The 18,999-nt window shown below is 40.8% G+C and overlaps 1 protein-coding gene across 10 annotated transcripts in view; it reads left to right on the top strand.

Annotated features, from left to right (window-relative positions):
• Nucleotides 1-18,999, top strand: part of ITPR1 (inositol 1,4,5-trisphosphate receptor type 1) — a 174,680-nt gene that overhangs the window by 62,159 nt on the left and 93,522 nt on the right. For all 10 annotated transcript variants that reach the window (XM_071813188.1, XM_071813187.1, XM_071813182.1 and 7 more), the window contains 17 exons: nt 1,132-1,231; nt 1,693-1,853; nt 2,623-2,764; nt 3,145-3,303; nt 3,852-4,024; nt 4,286-4,405; nt 5,697-5,891; nt 7,581-7,832; nt 9,197-9,338; nt 10,301-10,454; nt 10,791-10,978; nt 12,439-12,577; nt 14,072-14,126; nt 15,351-15,516; nt 15,615-15,785; nt 16,757-16,822; nt 17,709-17,846. In XM_071813188.1, the coding sequence (XP_071669289.1) occupies nt 1,132-1,231; nt 1,693-1,853; nt 2,623-2,764; nt 3,145-3,303; nt 3,852-4,024; nt 4,286-4,405; nt 5,697-5,891; nt 7,581-7,832; nt 9,197-9,338; nt 10,301-10,454; nt 10,791-10,978; nt 12,439-12,577; nt 14,072-14,126; nt 15,351-15,516; nt 15,615-15,785; nt 16,757-16,822; nt 17,709-17,846 (2,521 nt within the window). The remainder of the gene's footprint in view (nt 1-1,131; nt 1,232-1,692; nt 1,854-2,622; nt 2,765-3,144; nt 3,304-3,851; nt 4,025-4,285; nt 4,406-5,696; nt 5,892-7,580; nt 7,833-9,196; nt 9,339-10,300; nt 10,455-10,790; nt 10,979-12,438; nt 12,578-14,071; nt 14,127-15,350; nt 15,517-15,614; nt 15,786-16,756; nt 16,823-17,708; nt 17,847-18,999) is intronic.

Genomic DNA, 18,999 nt, shown 5'->3' with positions numbered 1-18,999 from the left:
GTGAAAATATATAACAAGTGCGTGAAGCTTCACTTCAGTTTAAGTTATAAGTAGTGGAACCCCGTTTTACAGATGGGAAAATTGAGGTTAAGTGATTTCCTTGCCAGTTAACAAACTGGGACTAAAAACCTTGGGTGTCCCATCAAGCCACTCCCATGATGTGTCTGTATGATGTTAGCTAGGATATAACATCAAACATTTAGCACTTCATTTTCTGTTGTTTACATGTCCTTTACTGTTTGTGCGTTACCTCTTGCTACTTAGAAGATGTTGTGCCCTTCAAAGATACACAGTCTGCGTGCTGGCTTTTTGCTGTCTGTTCCCACTGAGAAAGCACAGCATATTTTTCCATCTAGTTGATTTAACTCTCTAAATGATGAGCCATTCTGAGTTAGCAGAAGTTAACATGACCACCAAAAGCAGCGTCTTGGCTGCTTTTGCTGTCTTGTATTGCCACGGTTGTGGGAAGAGGAGCTTGTACTGCAGCTGAGAGATGCTTTCTTATCCTGGCCTAAGATGCTCATCTGACTGTGGCTTGACAACTTTTATCAAGGAGCTGGTCCATGAAAAATAAGTGTCATTGCCAGAAATGCTGGAGAAAACTAAGTCTGAGAACTGCTGTCCCCATAGGGCTTCTGCTAGTGAAAACTGTTGTATGCTCATCTCCTGTTTTGTTACCCTGATGGAACTTTGCTTGTACAGCATGGACTACCTACACGGAGTCAAAAAATACTCCGGTTAGAAAGTACAAAATAGATATCAGAGTTATGGGCTGAAAAATACAAAGGTCAAGGAGGAAGGTGACAACTCAGGTACACTGTATATAGCATGTGGAAATGTGAGGACCTGAAGATGTTTAATTTGTTACTGTGCAGCAGTTGAGTTACAGCAACAAAATAGAGATGTTCTGGTTTACAGCAGAATCTGTTTCATTATATAAGACTTCTTAAGGTTAATTTATAGAATGAAATAAGGAAAGAGGAGTCTTATTCCTGTTATGGTATGCAGCATGGATAAAGATGACACTTTTTTTTTCCACTTGCTCCTGCCAACATCTTGCAATTTGAGCAACGCCAAGATTTCCCGTCTGGGAAGCTGACTCATGCTTTGAAACTTCTGACTTTCTTTCAGGAACTCTTACGTCAGACTTAGACACCTTTGCACTAACACGTGGGTTCATAGTACCAATATCCCAATTGATAAAGAAGAGGAGAAACCTGTAATGCTTAAAGTAAGTCTTATTACTTCATATAAGCACATCCTTTGGTTCCTGTGCTTTCACAGAAGTGTGGTTGGCAGGAGAAGTTCCAGTCCCTTGAGACCACTGGGTTTGTCCAACAGCAGCAGCTTAACAGCAATGAATAGTGCCTACGCAAAATCTTTTATCTAAAAGATTAGGTTTTCATAGTAGTTATGCTGTTACAGTTTCTTTTTGTACAACAGTCATCACAAGGAGAATTTTTTCCAGTGTTCACCGCAATATTTTGCAATCTCTCCTGATATTCTTCTGGATTTAGGAACACCTTTGAACTTGCACAGTATAGTACTGTTCTCGGAGTTGGACTTCATCAGTAGCCTCATTCTGTCCAAGTGGATCATGGCTTTTCTTCTGTTTTATTATCACTGAGTAGGTGAATCCAGTACTCTGTTTTCTGCCTATTGGTCTGATGATAAAACTTTTCTGGGTTTCAGATTGGTACTTCTCCAGTGAAAGAGGACAAAGAAGCTTTTGCTATAGTACCAGTTTCCCCTGCAGAGGTTCGGGACTTGGATTTTGCAAATGATGCGAGTAAGGTTTTGGGTTCCATTGCTGGCAAGTTGGAAAAGGGAACAATAACCCAGAATGAAAGAAGGTAGGGAAGCAAGAATTTGGTTCAGATAATGTTGTTTCCTTTACTCAGTAAGTCTTTCTTTGAAAAGTTTATCTACATACAGTATTTTCAGAAGAGGGGTTTTATTTCCTTCATGATTAGACTGAAAAAAACCAAAAGTTGACGGTTTTATTGTTGACGTGTCCATAGCGGAGGTTCTCAAGCCTTTTCTGGCAAGCCCTCCCTGTTGCTCTGTGAAGGGGAGCATGAGAACTGTTGTGAACTCAGAAGAATAATCCACACCGTACCTTTCCTGATGGGCTTTGCAAATTGAGTGTGGGAATTTATAATCCATCTTGTGAAGACTGAACATATGACTCCTTGCAAATCCTCTGCCAGTGTCCATGAGAAGTATGTGGCCACACGAAAAGAACACAGAGTTGGCTGTGTAAAACCAGGGCCTGTGTGCTGCTATTTTTTTGTTTATTAATTTCTGCCCACACTCCCCCCAACAATTTAAAGAACTGCCAAATAGAACTTGACAAGCATGTAGTTGTCCTGAAGTGATACTGTTGTCTTACTGCTCCTATGATTTAGCTATTACACAATATGGCTATAGCAATAGCACGTATTAGTTCCTAATTTTAAGTTCTGTACAAACCTGTTTGCTTTATCTAGCATCTGAGTCAGTCTCTAATTGATATTCTTTTTTCACTCAGCATTTCAAAATCTAGGTAAACTTAGATTGACATTGTTCTTTTGACACATAAAATTTGTTCTCTTGTATTGACAACTTCTTGCTTTTCCGTAGATCTGTTACCAAATTGTTGGAGGATTTAGTCTACTTTGTTACTGGTGGAACTAATTCTGGACAAGATGTCCTGGAAGTGGTATTTTCTAAACCTAATAGAGAACGGCAAAAACTGATGAGAGAACAGAATATTCTAAAGCAGGTAGGCTGCATGTTTTTCTAAACTCTGCCTACGAGAATGGTTATCAGAAAAGAGAAACTAATAGTAGAGAACCTGGCCGGATTATTGTCATCAAAAGATGCTTTGAGTTTCTAGCGCTGAACAGGTACTTGTCAGGGGACTGTAGGCATCCATACCATTGCTGGAAGAAGAAACTGTGGACTGTGGTGTTGAATAAAGGTGACCAACAATGTCTTCTTTTGTCCAGGCTACTCTATTATAAAGAAAAAAACTTGGCAACCATAGTGTATTTCTCATGTACCTTCTAAAATTTTTAAGACACTGAGGCAATGCTTTTGCACTCAGTCAGATGAAGACGGTGTCTCATGGGATTTTGTCTTTGTGTTCTACTAAATCTATAGATTTTCAAGTTGTTGCAAGCACCATTTACAGACAGCGGCGATGGCCCAATGCTGCGGTTGGAAGAGCTTGGAGACCAGCGTCATGCTCCTTTCAGACACATCTGCCGGCTTTGCTACAGAGTGCTGAGACACTCTCAGCAGGATTACAGAAAGAATCAGGTTTGAAATATGTCTGTAGCTTTCAATGGCACTAACATTGTTCCTGTGCTCCAGAAAAATGAAAGCTGCATGCCGTTAATTGAACTCTGCTGTTCTGTGCTGTGTTTATACCACCAGCAAGAGATTTTTGGATTGCTCAGTTTTGCTCTACCTGGCATTTTTCCTATCTGTCAGAAACTATATGCAGTGTAATTAGTACCAGGTGTAAGGGGAATTTAAAACAACAAAATTGCTAACTGTCAAATCCATGTGAATTATAAGACTTTCTTCACTTCTGCATGCTACAAGCTCCATTAAGGCTGTTCATTTTTGTTGCCGTTTAGTGAAAACAAACTCATATCAGGTAAGGATAAATGCTTTGGTTGTACCTAGCCCGAGAGGGAGGTGTGATCACTTGCTTTCTCTCAAAGGAAAACGATTTCAGTCTAATCCAGTTTACTGCTTTAGATGTCGATATTGACGAACATCTTACTGTTTTCTGTTATTGAGTATTTTCTTAAATTCTGAGAATTAGTTATAACTCCTTCCCTCTTCCCTCTGTTTTGAAGGAATACATTGCAAAGCAGTTTGGCTTCATGCAGAAGCAAATTGGCTATGATGTCTTGGCCGAGGACACTATTACAGCACTGCTTCATAACAATCGCAAGCTCTTGGAGAAGCACATCACAGCTGCCGAGATTGACACTTTTGTTAGTCTTGTGAGGAAAAATAGGGAGCCCAGGTGAGATCTATGTTTTTGAGTAGGTGATTACCCTTTTACTCTTAGTCTTCTGAGAAAAATCTGTACCTGCCAACTTTTGCTAGTGAGGAAGCACAGCTAGTTCACTTCTTTTTTGGCAGTGAGTGTAACTTCTCCCTCGGGCAACAGTCTTGCTCTGCAATGTTAAGCTGGAGTTCTGAACGTTTTCTTTCTGTAATGTAGATTGCTTCTGTCTAGATCTCAGCAAGGATTGATACCCTTTTGGCTCACATTTCCCAACAGGTTTTTGGATTACCTCTCAGATCTGTGCGTTTCCATGAACAAGTCCATTCCAGTGACGCAGGAGTTGATTTGCAAAGCTGTGCTGAATCCAGCAAATGCAGACATTCTGATTGAAACTAAGTAAGTTGATGCCTTTATAGACGGTTTTCCTAGTGTGAAACAGAAGGAAGGTGATTCAAAGCTGAAAGCACTGCTGGCACATCTAGAGAAAGCAGTTAAGTATGTGTGGGGTCCTCTTCAAACACACAGCACATGGGTTTTGATGACAGCAGACGTCTGCCGTATGCATTCTCAGTCCTGCAGTCGGAGAATTCTTTCAGAAGTCTCATGTTTGATGGAAGTAGATGGACTTTGCATGAAGGTGTGCAGGGTCTGTGGGCCTCATCCTCCTCTGGGCCTCAGGCTTTCCTCCCTAGTCTGTCTGAAGTGAGCGAGTACTGTGTGCCCACTGTGCTCAGCTGGCAGCAGAGCAGGAACTGATGCATCTCTGCTCCTCCTTTTCTCCCTTTAAGTTAGGATTTTGGTGTCCAGCTCTCAGCAATGTCCCACCGTTGCTGAAGCATCACAGCAGGCATCAAATCCCAGTTGTCTTTCATAAAGATGGGGTTCTTTGGTGTGTGGAGTAGGGCATGGATAATCATTATCAAAATGCTGTAAAAGGGAAGCAGGTCTTTGTCAGGTAGTAGTTAAAATACAAATGGATGAGAGTATTCTTGTGCACTCAATTCTCTTCATGAAATCATTAAGATTGTATTTATTTCCACCAACACTTGAAGTTACTATAGCACTTACTTGTTCTTATCCTTGCATATTCAATTTTTCTTTTTTTCAGACATATGATCTTCTTTTCTTGCTGAAGAGCTAAAAGCTCTCCCAAAGCCTTTTTAGTTTCAGTAACTGATTTGTTTCTAGTTAGTTCACCATGTAAGAAGGAAGAAGTTATGATTCTTGGCATTTTTGGGATACAGAACTATTCAGTTTTTAGGTATTTTTTTTTTACCAAATACTTTACTAGTGTGTTGAAAGGTCTTTGAACCAGTCCTCTGGTAAAGATGTTTTTGGAAGTCAGGCACGTCTTCACTTTCCTTGTTTCTTTATCTTAATCAATTGAATGGAGCTGAAAAGTTAGTCTTTTTAAAGCTGAATGGAAAGCTTATAATCTAAATTAATTCCAATCTAATGCTTTTAATAATGAACCACAGAGATATTATGTAGCAGACTACTACTGCTGAAAGGTTCAGATACTCTACTTTTACTACACAGTTCAGGAATAAAATTGATGTTTAGTGAATGCAGGTGAGATCATAAAATTAATTTCTATTATGTCACTAGTACGTTTTAGCAAGTGTTGTTTTTAGCAAGAAATGTTCTACAAGATCTGCATGGGTTTAACCGATCTTCTTTCTGGCAGGCTCGTCCTCTCCCGATTTGAGTTCGAAGAAGTGTCAAGTGGGGAAAATGCCTTGGAAGTTGGAGAAGACGAGGAAGAAGTGTGGTTGTTCTGGAGAGACAGCAACAAGGAGATTCGCAGTAAGAGTATCAGAGAGTTGGCTCAGGATGCCAAGGAAGGGCAGAAGGAGGATCGGGACGTACTCAGCTACTACAGGTTAACAACACGCACAGTAGTTGGCTCGCAACGTTCAAGGCTGTGTGGGAAAGGCTCTGGTATATAGGCTGTAGTTGGTTTTGGAGAAAGTGTACTGGTTTCATGGGGAATGTAGCCATTAGAGAGTGAGGATTAAGTCTCTTTGAAGTGAGAGCTAAAAGCACAAAGTTATTCATGGTGAGAAGTCCAGTTACCAGTACGAGCAAGTTTAAACTGGTACTAAAAAAAATAGTTGAGCCTTAGAGTGCATTGAATTTGTGCAGCACTTAATGCCTGTATCTCTGCTTGGTTTCCTGATACAAGAGCCTGCGTGCTCTTGTATTTAGGTTTGCTTGTATTCGGATAGTAGTCGGGGTGAACAACTGCTTGTGGGAAGAACGGGATTTCACTGTGCAGATGGCTTTGTGTGTGTCATTTTGAAGTCGTCACTGCTGTTTTCCCTGCCTTCTAAATTTCTCTTGAAGCTCCAAGCCTTTAGTGGTCCTGTAGTTCTCAGCAGAACAATATGTGAAGTTATGAAAATGCCACAAGTTTGGTTTGATTAATGTGCAGTGCTCTTCTGTATGGCTTAAGCTGTGCTTTTAGCAGTTTCTAACACCAAGCGATGTTTCCAGATGACTTGACAAGACACCAAGTTCTTGGCATAGTGTAGGATCAGGTTTCAACCCAGACCAAATTCCTGTGTCTGGGTTATAAACTCGATTGTAGTGATGCAGAAAGTACAACTAGATTTTTTTTTTTAATAGCTATCTTATTTTTCATTGCCTCTTCCATTGAAATGGTTTTTACAGTAGACTTTCTTATACATATTTTTATTTGTGCTCAGGCCTCCAATAGGCTCAAAAGGAGACCTCTTGTATATATTTTAGAAGTTGTTTCTGCTTTCAAAATAGATTTTCCTGCACTTGTTTTTAAACAGAATCGATAGTGTTAATTTTTTTTTTAGTCTACATTGTAGATTCATTAACATGCTTAAAACAAGGGTTTAGGGTATTGTTTGGTTAAATTCCCATGAGGAGTGCTGGGAGTGAAAAGAGGTCTGCTTTCAACTGAATGTTCATTTTGTTAGGGAACCTCACCATCGACACAACTCAACACAGGCCTGTATGAATACTCATGATTGTTGGACCTGTGCTTTATGACTAAAGGCTAATTATCAGTCTCTTGAATGTGTGTAACTTAAATGCTGGCTGCTTGCTTTTAGTTGATGGACTGAAAAGCTTAGGAATTGAGTTTAGTTTTTCTCTACCAGTTTTCTGACTGAAGGGAGCAGAGCTGAGTAGTTGTTTAATCTAATTTTTAATGATTATGTAGTCCATCTACATTGTTGCCGCAGTGAACAACTGTGGCTTCAGCACTGGTATGAAGTATTTGGTCTTCTGTAGTATTTGGGCTGAATTGCCTTAAGTGTTCTTTGGATGCTTCTGTGGTTTTCATAAACAACATTATGTAATTTTGTGTGACTCTCAGGAAAATATGATGATGCTTTTATTCTGTTTTTCCAATACATTACCTGCTACTAGTGGTTGATAAGTACTTTATTCTTTCCATAATAAGCATAGCTATATGACTTGAAAATACAGTTTTCATTCTGATAATACATAGAAGCATATCAGTACTGTACACAGTCGACATTTCTGGAAATTAAAGTGTAAGCTCTTTGTGTATTTTTTTTTTTTCCCCCTGAAGATACCAACTAAACCTCTTTGCTAGAATGTGCCTTGATCGACAGTACTTAGCCATAAACGAAATATCTGGCCAGCTGGATGTGGACCTCATTCTCCGTTGCATGTCTGATGAAAACTTGCCATATGATCTGAGAGCATCTTTCTGCCGGCTAATGCTTCATATGCATGTTGATCGTGACCCCCAGGAGCAAGTAACACCAGTGAAGTATGCTCGTCTGTGGTCTGAAATACCTTCTGAAATTGCTATTGATGAGTAAGTACTTCCTGGAATGGTGTGAGAAAGGAAATTATAGCCCTCTTGGTTTTTAAAACAAAACCAGATCAGTGCTGAACTCATGCATTATTTATAAAAGAATTATTTTAAAAAATGTGTAACATATTCTCACTAGTTCCATTATTCAGGCCCTGTAGTTTCACTTCCTGTGATGTTTGCTGGGGAAAACCTTCCTAGGAGCAAAATAACGCTCCTGTATGCACACAGTGTAAACTGGACTAAGAGTTTGTCGCCAAAACACACAGCGGTCACAGTGATGGGCTGTCTCTGATTCAGGTCATATGGCCAGTGACCCTTCCCTGGCAAGGGAAAGCAAGGGAGGACTGTTTCTTTTTTCCTCCTGCCTTATGTGATCAGAATACAGACTCTTCAGGGCAGATTGTTTCCAGCATATTGTTTCACCATCTTCCACATTGCTTTTGCTTTTGATTGTGTGAGCTACGGTATGGACAGAGTCATGTTCCTTAGTCTCCGATAGAAAATACTCTGATATGGTGGTGAAAACTTATAGAAAACCTCAGCCAGACTGGAGACATGATTTATTGATCGTAAACTTGTATTCACTCTTTATAGTCCAAATAACTTAAAATTTATAGTACTTCAACTGTTTAGAACTCATTTTCAGTTGGACCAAATGAACATTTAAAATTTGTTTTAAATGTTAGGAATTTGAGTCTTGTCAGTATTAGTACTGGTGTTTTCCATCCTTCCCTCCTTGCTAGGCTAGTTTGTTGAGAGATACTATAGATCATATTCAACTTCAAATGCTAAAACAGAAAAACAAATGGTTTCAGCTCTGGCAGAGGCCAAACAGTGATACGTGATCAAACAGGAAAACAAAAGTAGTTAGTGGAAGGTGATGGGGGTTGTCTTTTTTGACTGCTCTCTGCACATACTGAGAAATAAACCTAGAAATTGTATTAAGAAAAATTAATCTATGCATCTATTTTGGTTTTGTGGGTTTTTTTTGTTTTTTGTTTGTTTGTTTGAGGAAGAATAACATCCACAGTCAGCATCTCTTGGCCACATCCATTTGCCTTTGTGCTGTACGTAGCTTGTCATTGTTTCCACTAAAATAATAAGGGTTTCTTTTTTTTATTTGTTGGGACGATGTTTTATCCTCAGGCATTTTTAAACAGTACAAAATGAGCATATGGGATAAACCAGCAAAAGCCAGGAAATTATGGTATCAGCTTCCTGACTCCCTCATTTGGATAAATTGCTTAACAGCCTTTAACTTGTCTTAGATTTTGACAAAACAAAAACAAATTCTTTTGGGGGAACAGAGCCCTGTGTATTTGCTTGCTAAGTTTTGTGTTTTGTTTTGTTTTTTTACTCTTCAGCTATGATAGCAGTGGAACTTCCAAAGATGAAATTAAGGAGAGATTTGCGCAAACAATGGAATTTGTAGAGGAATATTTAAGAGATGTGGTGTGTCAGAGGTTCCCTTTCTCTGATAAAGAGAAAAATAAGCTCACTTTTGAGGTAGTTATCCAGTTCTGATTTTATCTTTTTTCCTTTTTTTTTTCTTGTGGTATGTTGGTACTTTTTTTCAACACCGGGTAGATTGGAAAGTAAATAGTGAGTGCTGAGTCTCAGCAGGCTCTGGTTTTCCAATGCGATCCTTTTTCCCTATGCAAGCAACCCCAATGAAGTTTGTGAGTTTGCAGTGCTAGTTCTTGAAATAGAAGTAACAAATGTGAGATTACATCTTAGATTTGCAGCAGTCCTGCTTACTTTTTGTGCTCTCACTGTTATTGCAAACTCAAGCTTTACTGGAATAAATATTCTTGAAAACTAAACACTGTGTCTGCATGCACAGTCTCTAAAGCTTGCAGTTTTACTCACAAAGAGAACAATACAGTGTCCTGTGACTTACTGACCTATTAAAGTAGTCTGTGGAAATAAAACATAGCAAATCCATGCAATACTATTCCTTAATTAACTGTTAATTTGAGAAAAGATGTGATATTTCTTTAAAAATATACTTCATATAATGGGGCTGCATTAAATATTTGTACTATATGTGAAATTATGTGTGGCTCTTGAAGCAATGCATGTGGAAGGCTTGTGGGGAAACTTGAACTTAATAACAATAAGGCTTAGACGTTTGACTACTTTTTTGTAAGACAAAACTATAAAAAGCATGTTTTCATTCCCTCTAGTCTTGACCTATCTTACTTTTTCTGTAATGAGACTAATATGGTATGGTGTTGTAGCTATAGAATACCAGTTGCAGATACAGACTGTTACTCTAGGCATTGCAGTATTTGTAGGCAAGCAGAAAACTTTCTGATAAAATGCACAAATACCATCTTGCAGAGTTCTGAGGTATTATGATAAGAATATGACAACCAGGTTCTTGATCTTTTCGCTATGTTAAGACAACTTTATTCTGGCAGCAAAATATTTAGTATTAATCAGGATTTTTATTATTATTTTGGTAGGTTGTAAACTTAGCCAGAAATCTGATATATTTTGGTTTCTACAACTTCTGTGACCTCCTCAGACTAACCAAAATCCTCCTTGCTATATTAGACTGTGTGCACATCACTACCATCTTCCCTATTACCAAGATGGCAAAAGGCGAGGAAAGTAAAGGTAAGGCTGAAAAATGAGTGGCAGAACAGGTCATTCTTTGCTAGTTTCTAATGCATCTCAAAATGCCAGTGTGGCTTTGAAATCTTCTACTCATTTCCATCCATGCCTTGGTTGTAAAGCTGAGTAATGCCTCTGATGAAAGAGGGAGAGGGTGGGGGGTGTCTGAAAGTACTGCAGTGCTTCGGTTGGCTTCCGTCTGTTCTGCAGATGTAGGTCTCCACCTGGCTTGTTTAATGTTGAGACAATTTCTCTTTGTAGGATGGTAAGGGTCCTTGGCCTGTTGTTGCAGTCCAATAACACCATTCTAACTGCAGCTCTTTCGTTGCCTCTCTGAAGGGAGCAATGTGATGAGATCGATCCACGGGGTGGGTGAGCTGATGACCCAGGTGGTGCTCAGGGGTGGTGGGTTCTTGCCCATGACTCCGCTTGCTGCAGCTCCAGAGGGTAACGTCAAGCAGAGCGAACCAGAGAAAGAGGACATCCTGGTCATGGACACCAAGCTGAAGATCATCGAAATACTTCAGGTACTGGCAGTGCAAGCTAATTATCATCTTGTGCTGTCTTTAAGTATTAATATAGTGCCGTGCTGCCTCTTAGTTCATTTCTGCCTTGTGCTGCTTTTAAACTGGTGAAGCATCTCAAGGATGACTTTTTCAGGCATGCAGCACTCAACTTGCATATGACAATATGATGCCATTACTGAAACAATTTAATAGAAGTGAGTTTGCAATAAATATGTGCATATTTCACAGGGATGTGTAAATACCTGACTTGCTGAAGTGGAGAGCTCATTCTCCACTTTACAGGCCCAGTAATTTCCCTGAATATACAGGGTAATCTTATTAAGTGCCCCAAGGAAAGGGGAGAAACTTGAGACTCCTCCTCATACAGCCGTGAGCCTGAGATGTTTGTGTGTATATTTGGCAGCCTTGCTGTCTCTTCCATCTCTGTCCTTTCTCACATGTTCACTCCTAAGTCTTTGAGATACAATGAGAAGGTTTTTTTGCTTTTCCACACTGCTGCTGTATGTTGTTGTAGATGTTGCTGCAAAATTACTGCACTGAAATCCATCTTCCCTCACTCAGTTGTAGCAGTCTCTGTTCTGTTTAGTTATTCCATGGGCATCTTATGGAGGCCAGAATTTCTGCAAAACCTTGTTGGTGAAAGCAGGCAAAGCAGCAGGAAAGCCAGGGTGCACCTTCCCTGTGCCCCTGTGGGAGGTTTGCACATCGCTGGGTTTGTGGTTATGCCTCAGCAGCAGATGCAGCACGTAGGGGAGCACTGATTCACTTCCCTTCGCCATTCCTAATTTTAGTTAAAGCCAGAAATTTGCTTATGGCCTGGCATGTGCAATGGGATATTTTAACATGCCAGTATTCCCTCTGTTACCGTGGGTTATTAAAATTGGCATTAAGCATTTTCCTGTAACTTTGAGAGAGCTGCAAGTGTTCTTTCAGTTGTACTTTCTTCAAGAGGGAGGAAGGCCACCAGGAGGTGACAAGAGAGGTTTCGCTTGCACCAGGTGACGGAGCCCACCTGAGCTGGAAGCTGTGGCACAGTGGCTGGTGCATGGGATCCTCTGCACAGCACCTGGGGGTCAGCTCGGGGGGGAAGGAAGTGCTTCTCTGTTGGTCTCCTGCTAGTTTCACAATGGAGATAGAAATGCTGCTTTCTTTTCCTGGGGATGGGGTGAGGATACCTGCATTGGGCAGTAACGAGGGATCGGAACACAGCCAAAATCTTTTACTCTGAAGTATTTGTTACAGTGTGCATATTATATGCTTATTGAAATCGCTGAAAAAAGAGTCACGGAATTCTGGATATTTTTAAGAAAACATTTGTGTACCTCTTCTCCAAGTTCAGTCCACATTTTTACTATGTTGATCTTGTGTGTTTGTAGCACTGCATTATGTGTAAATTGTCTGTACTTGTCCTTGGAAATAGGCAAGTTATTTCAATATTTTTACTACTCTTGTATTACCAGTTTATTTTGAATGTAAGATTGGACTACAGAATCTCCTGCCTGCTTTGTATATTTAAACACGAATTCGATGAAAGCAATGCCCAGATGTCCGAATCACCCACTGGAAGCAGTAATCAAGAAATGTCAGCTAATGTACCAGGTTAGTTATTTTGCAAAAAATGAATTTGTGTGGGTTAGGGAAGACTCTTTAATCTTAGAGGTGCTAATAGGGTAATTGATTCAGGTTCTTGCTTTGAACAGTCCCACTGAAGCACAGTACCCTGCTAGCAGCAGGAATAAGGGTAGGACTAGTTTCTGTACACTCCTAACAATACTCAGGATTTACTTGTACTGTCTCTTACTAGTTTCCATGTGTTAAGTGTGACCCAAAGCCTGAGATGTATCCTTTAAAGAAAACCTGAAATAAACGCTCTCATGTCTGATTCATCATCAAACTCATATTAAATCTTTTGTATTAATGCTTCTGGATGAAAGAAAAGGGTCCCCGAAGTAATCTGATTTCTTCCATCCCTTTCTCCTGGCCTGATGCCTCTACCCACTCACATTTCACTTTTTCAAAGGTGGTGTAGGAAGGCGAGAGATCTGGAGGTGTCGGTATCTCAGTGCTGCAAGACAGGGGTGTGAAACTCAGCTGCTGAGGAGCTGCTTGTGTCCAGTGTTCTTAGTGGGATGCGCAATAGTGGGCTGGGTAGATGCGGTTTTATCTGTCGCTATATCGCTTTCCAGAGGAAAGTGTCCTGTAGTTAGGATCTGTACCACAGAGAAATTACTGGACTTCAAAAGTGCGGCTTAATAGACATCAAATGGTTTTTCGTTCTTGATTTGGGGATTGTATCTCTAGATACAGAGGAGAAAGATAAGGAGAATGTGGTTTGGATGTGAAACCTTCAAAGAGAGGAGACTCTTTCTTTTGATCTCACTTCAAAGGGGATGTGTTTACTTTTTGGGGCTGCCTGTCCAGCAGCGCCGTGGGGTACCAGGGCTTCAAAACTGGGCTGGCAGGGGCAGTGACATCTCTTTCTGCGAGATGAACTTTGGAAGAAAGGGGGTAAACATTTTTGGCAAAAATGTAAAATTCCCATGCTCTTTTTCCATTCCCTTTTGCAAGTGCTTGTGGAAGTGAGAGCTCCAAGTCTGTTTTACCTTTTTTTTTTTTTTTTTTTTTGCTTCAGAATATTAGTTATTGCCCATGTGACAAACTATACCTTACTCTGAAAAATGCAAAGACTTTTTTTCTATTGAGCCACAGTGGTACTGCTGTCATTGCTGAATTTACTGCTTTAGAACTTCTCAGGACTCAAATTTGGTGTTTCTTGTGGCTGACCCCTCTGAGTGACACCAGGTCCCATCAGTGTCCTGGAATGATGCTGGTGCAATCTTAAAATAGGCAAGAAAGGAATAAGCCTGGATGATGCTGAAATGGGAATGCAGTTTAATTTGTGAGCTAAGAAGAAGTTTATTGTCCTATGCTATTTCAGCAGGCTGCTTCAGTAATCTTTCAGCATTCTTGTCAACTTTTTCTGACCCCCTTGTTTACACCTACATCATCAGTTGCCATTTAAAATGCTTTTAGGCTGCAAAAATATCTCTGGTGCAATTGTGACATAATGTATTTGTCTTGTTATTTTCTCAGGAGCCCTAGACTTTGAACACATTGAAGAACAAGCTGAGGGGATCTTTGGCGGAAGGAAAGTATCTCTTCACCAGTGCTAATCAAGGGGTAGCTTATCAGTTCTCAGACTCCCAAGAAGTGGGGATTGCAGTTGAGAGGGAGGTGGTAACTGGAACAAGGTCGGAAACAGCTCCCACAGTAACCTAGGCTTCATTTTCCCAAAATGCCTGTGAGACAGCTCAAAGTAGTGTCCATTTCGGTTAAAAGCCACAGGTGAGGCACAGGGATCCTTCTTCGGCCAGAAGGATCTTCATGGGAGGGTTTCACTTGTGCGGGTGAAAGCCAAGTTGGAGGATTATTAGTAATACATCTAGGGGGAATGTTGCAGTAAAATCTTAGGTGGAAAAGTTTGTGTAGGCAAGGATTGGGTCTTCTGCTGACATACATATTTTAGCCATGAGATTTTTGTATAGTGCAACACTAAACTGCATGCACATGACAGAAGAAGTGGTACCTTCCATACCTACCCGCCTTCCAGAGCAGCTTATTCCTTTTTTTAAATCCCAGGATGGCAAATCAGTGACAGACTCCAAGTACTTGAGCTTATCCTGATTCCCTACCCACAATCTGTTGGAGCACCATGAAGCTATCTATTCTAACTGTCCTTAACCTGCTCAGAGCTGCAGTTATTTTATCTATACCTAAGATAACTGATTTCTTAACTGGAGGCAGAAGGGGACAGAGAGATTCACTTACAGAATTAATATGCAGAATTTGTAATTGAACTGTGCAGAGTGACCTGGAAGTAGAATGCAGGAAGCATTCAGGGGGCACTGACCAGAAAAAAAGTACAACATGAGTTTCTTATGCTCAGAAAAAGAGGTGCAGAGGGGTGAGGAGGATTTTAAGTGTTTGACATAATTAACATTGCAACCTGGATACTGAGGTAGGGTTGTATTTTGTAAATAATGAGAAATGTTAGTACCAAGAATAGGCAAGAAGTATTTGGAAACAGGGTGAGATTGACATAGGGACAAATATTTTGGCATAGTTTGACCCCCAAAAATCTAAGTTGGATAATGTAAGTTGAGTGAACCATGACTAATGAGATTCTGGAATAGGCTTCCCTTTAAGCAGTACACGCAAAATCCTGCATGTCTTGAGACAGCACTTGGTTTGATACTTTTTCCCCTTATTTAAAAGTCAGAAAAACTATTTTTGTGCCACTGCTGACTGGACCTAAGAACCTGCTGAGACATTCAGTTTAGTATGCCAGTTAACTCCTATGCTTTGTTTTCAGTGAGGAGAATACACCACTGGATTTGGATGATCATGGTGGCAGAACGTTTCTCAGAGTTTTGTTGCATTTAACAATGCATGATTATCCTCCTCTGGTCTCTGGAGCACTTCAGCTACTTTTCCGACACTTTAGTCAGAGACAAGAAGTCCTTCAAGCTTTTAAGCAGGTATGTGTATGTATTAAGAGCGTTATTCCTCATCTGAATGTATATATTGCAGCTAAAAATAACCCTTTTGTGCAACTAATGGATTGCATTCCTGTAAGGTTCAACTGCTTGTTACCAGCCAAGATGTTGACAACTACAAGCAGATAAAACAAGATCTGGACCAGCTGAGGTCCATTGTGGAAAAATCGGAGCTTTGGGTGTACAAAGGCCAGGGTCCTGATGAGACCATGGATGGAGTGCAAGGTGAAAATGAGCACAAGAAAAAAGAGGTAATTAAGTTCTGTTTGCACAAACGAATGTACTAATAGTTTATGAAAATGTAACTGTTTCCAGAACTGTGACTGGAAAAAAATGTCTTTCCAGCACACTGTATAGCCTGGTGAGGCTGTTTGAATTGAATAAGAAGAGAACTTGAGCTGGTTGATGCCATTTAGTCTCAGGTGGAAACTGCTCAGAATTAGCACCCACAGATGTGTCATGTTTAGGCAAACATGTTTAGGCAAACAGTTGGTTTGGGTTTGCTCTGGTTCCTGAATTGCGTCCTTTCACCACTGACAGATTGCATGTTTTTAGTCTGGTCAAAAGTACCTCAGATAGTGTAAGGGCAGAGCTGTGACATGTTTGTGTGATGCATTTTGAATCATGGCACTATTACTGTATAGCAGAAGATAACAGCTCTCAGGAAACCTGGTAAATGTTGATGCTTTATCTGTACCCGATAATACTGGACTTTCCTGCCATGCACATCTGGCTTAGAACTAATTAAACACCTTTTGTCTCAGTATGATTTGCAACCAAATAGAAAAGACTGCATGAGGTGCAAGAGATAGTCCTTGGGTTATGAACATTTGTTGCTGGGAGTAAATAGAAGTAATTTACTCGTTCTTTTCCTAGTGTGTAGTTCTGTAAGGTATCTCTTGATATGTGTGCACAGTGATAGTTTAATAATAATAGAGAAGGAGAGAAATTAAGACTTTGGGGGGGGGGGGAAAACTTGATTATAGACAGAATGTGACAAGCAAAGGAAAGCACAGGAGGTTGCTGTCTCTAAAACCATCCCACTCTCACCTTATTTGATGACATAGAGGTCAATGTGACTTGACAAGATAATTACATATATTTTTCTGAGATTGTCAGAAAATTGAAGGATGACACTCCTTTCCAGGAAGAGATGGTAATTTTAGCCTTCGTGAAGACAATGCTATAAGCTACTAATAAATTGTCTGATTTTTATCTGCAGGAAGGTCACAGCAAGTCCCAAAAGCCTGAAAGTACTAGCAGCTACAACTACCGTGTAGTAAAAGAGGTAAAACTTTTGTTTCTTGATAGTTAAATGGAAGTGTAAATGAGTATTGCAGCTCTGGAGAGCTGCAGTCAGAGGGAGACACCCAGGAAAGTCTGAGTCACTCTTCCATTGTGGAAACTATTTGCTGAGTAATAACATATCCCAACTTGAATGAGAAGCCAGGAATATAATGAGCACGACATGTGTATTCTTTCCTAAAGAATGGATTAGTGAGCAACGTGACATTTTGCTGCTGTTTCAATGGTAACACAATATTTTTATTGTTCAGGGCTACAAAGGAAGTAAGCAAGTGGAGAAGCTGTTTAATTTGTCCCGTCCTGAGTACCATGCGCTCAAAACCACCATGCTGTTGAAATTTAATTTAGAAAATACCAGACAAAGAGCATGCCTTGGCACTGGTGCGGTGTTAGCTAATGGGCTTTCCGTAGCACTGTGCTGCAGAGCCTGATGCAGGGCTGACGCAGCTGAATTCCACAGGACCAGCTCTAGTGAGAGATGCAGTGGATGGTGCCCAGATCAGCACACCCACAGATGTGATGACAGCACTGTTGTCACGCCGCTGCCCTCCCCTGTGCCCAGTGGCACAAGGCTGTGGCGGCGTCCCTGGAGGGGTGGCAGCTGCCGGTCAAGGGGGCCGACAGACACCGTCACTGCCGCATTCCCCCATATTTCCTGGTGGCTCTTGGCTCCAGATCGGTCCTTTTGCACCTCTACTGATATTGCAGGAGCAACCAGCCCTTAGCCTGATCTTACCTCCTTGCGCCGAGACCACAAAACTTGATTTTGCTGTGGATATGCTTTTTTCCCTGTTGCTGCTCTCAGAACCACCTGGCACGTTCCAAAATAAACCTCAGAATTTTAGCTCTAAAGTAAGTGTCTTCTCCAGATCCTGCTGCGGCTCAGCAAGCTCTGTGTTCAGGAAAGCGCCTCAGTCAGGAAGAGCCGTAAGCAGCAGCAGCGACTTCTGAGGAACATGGGAGCTCATGCGGTCGTGCTGGAGCTGTTGCAGATCCCTTATGAAAAGGTTTGGTTTCTGTACCGCTCTCACCTTGCTTCATGTCATGTTGGCAGTCCTTTAATACCTTCCTTCTTGAACCTTCCACCTTTATTTTGGATTTAAAGAGACTATATAACTATTCACACTTCAAAAATAGAGTCTTTGAATATACAGTGTTATGCACTATTTCCTGAAGAAATACCTGTCCATCGTATATCAGAGTAAGACCAGGGTTCAACTCTGAGGTTTTTATGGGAAGTGTATTTTGCCTTGAAGTTAAGCTGTGCTGGTGGAAGCAAGACCCTTGTTATTGCTGTGAGGTAGCTGTGTGACGGCCACCCTGGGAGCACAAGGGTGCCTGGTTCCCCCGGGGGATTTATCAGCAGTTGACACAGATCAGTTGTTAGACACAGACGCCCCCCCCAGCTGTGTAGAGTCCCAGACTCTTCATTAAAATGTACAGTTGGAGCCTGCACAGCACGGCATTGTGCTGATGAAGCACATCCGAAGTTCTTAGTGTTGGCTGCACATTAGTCATATATGACAGTTACTCATCATTGCATAGGTGAGGGAGCAATTTGCATTTCCTTGGTCACTCTGCTGTCATCTGTTCCAAATGCTACAGGTTTCTGAGAACCAGTAATTCTAGACAGTAGCTTTGATTAATGTTAAGCTAAGTCTCATGCTGTCTTGCTTCATGTTTTGATAAAATGTTGGCAGCAAAACAACCCCCCAGCACCTCTTGTCACCTTTTTGTCCCATCCATATGAAAACATATTGGACAGGCAGTTTGGAAGCTGTTTCACCCTCAGAAATACAGGGCTTTTCAAAAAGATGAACCTAATTCCAAAGATACAGTGCTTTTGAACTGGATCTGTCTCTTTGAAACACCCTGTGTATGAAATTCCTTAAAAATAAAAGCAGACACTGTTTTTCCAAACTGCGTTTTATACCATCAATGAACTGGTAATCCACGCTGATGTCAGAGGAAAGGCACCAATTCCTGAACTGTACTTGGAAGCATGCAAGTAGTGTGTGGATTCCAGTAAATATAAACTGGGCTTAACTGTTGCAATTATAACTTTCCATATCTTCTTTGCCGAACTACCTATCTACTGATGAAATGCATTTCAGTGGAACATGGCAATCTTCCTCTGTAGCCCCAAGGTGATGATGTGTG

Source organism: Patagioenas fasciata, chromosome 10 (genome assembly GCF_037038585.1).
Source record: "Patagioenas fasciata isolate bPatFas1 chromosome 10, bPatFas1.hap1, whole genome shotgun sequence".
NCBI classification, from domain to species: domain Eukaryota; kingdom Metazoa; phylum Chordata; class Aves; order Columbiformes; family Columbidae; genus Patagioenas; species Patagioenas fasciata.
Note: the sequence above shows the minus strand (reverse complement) of the source record. Positions and strands in the feature narration are given on the sequence as shown.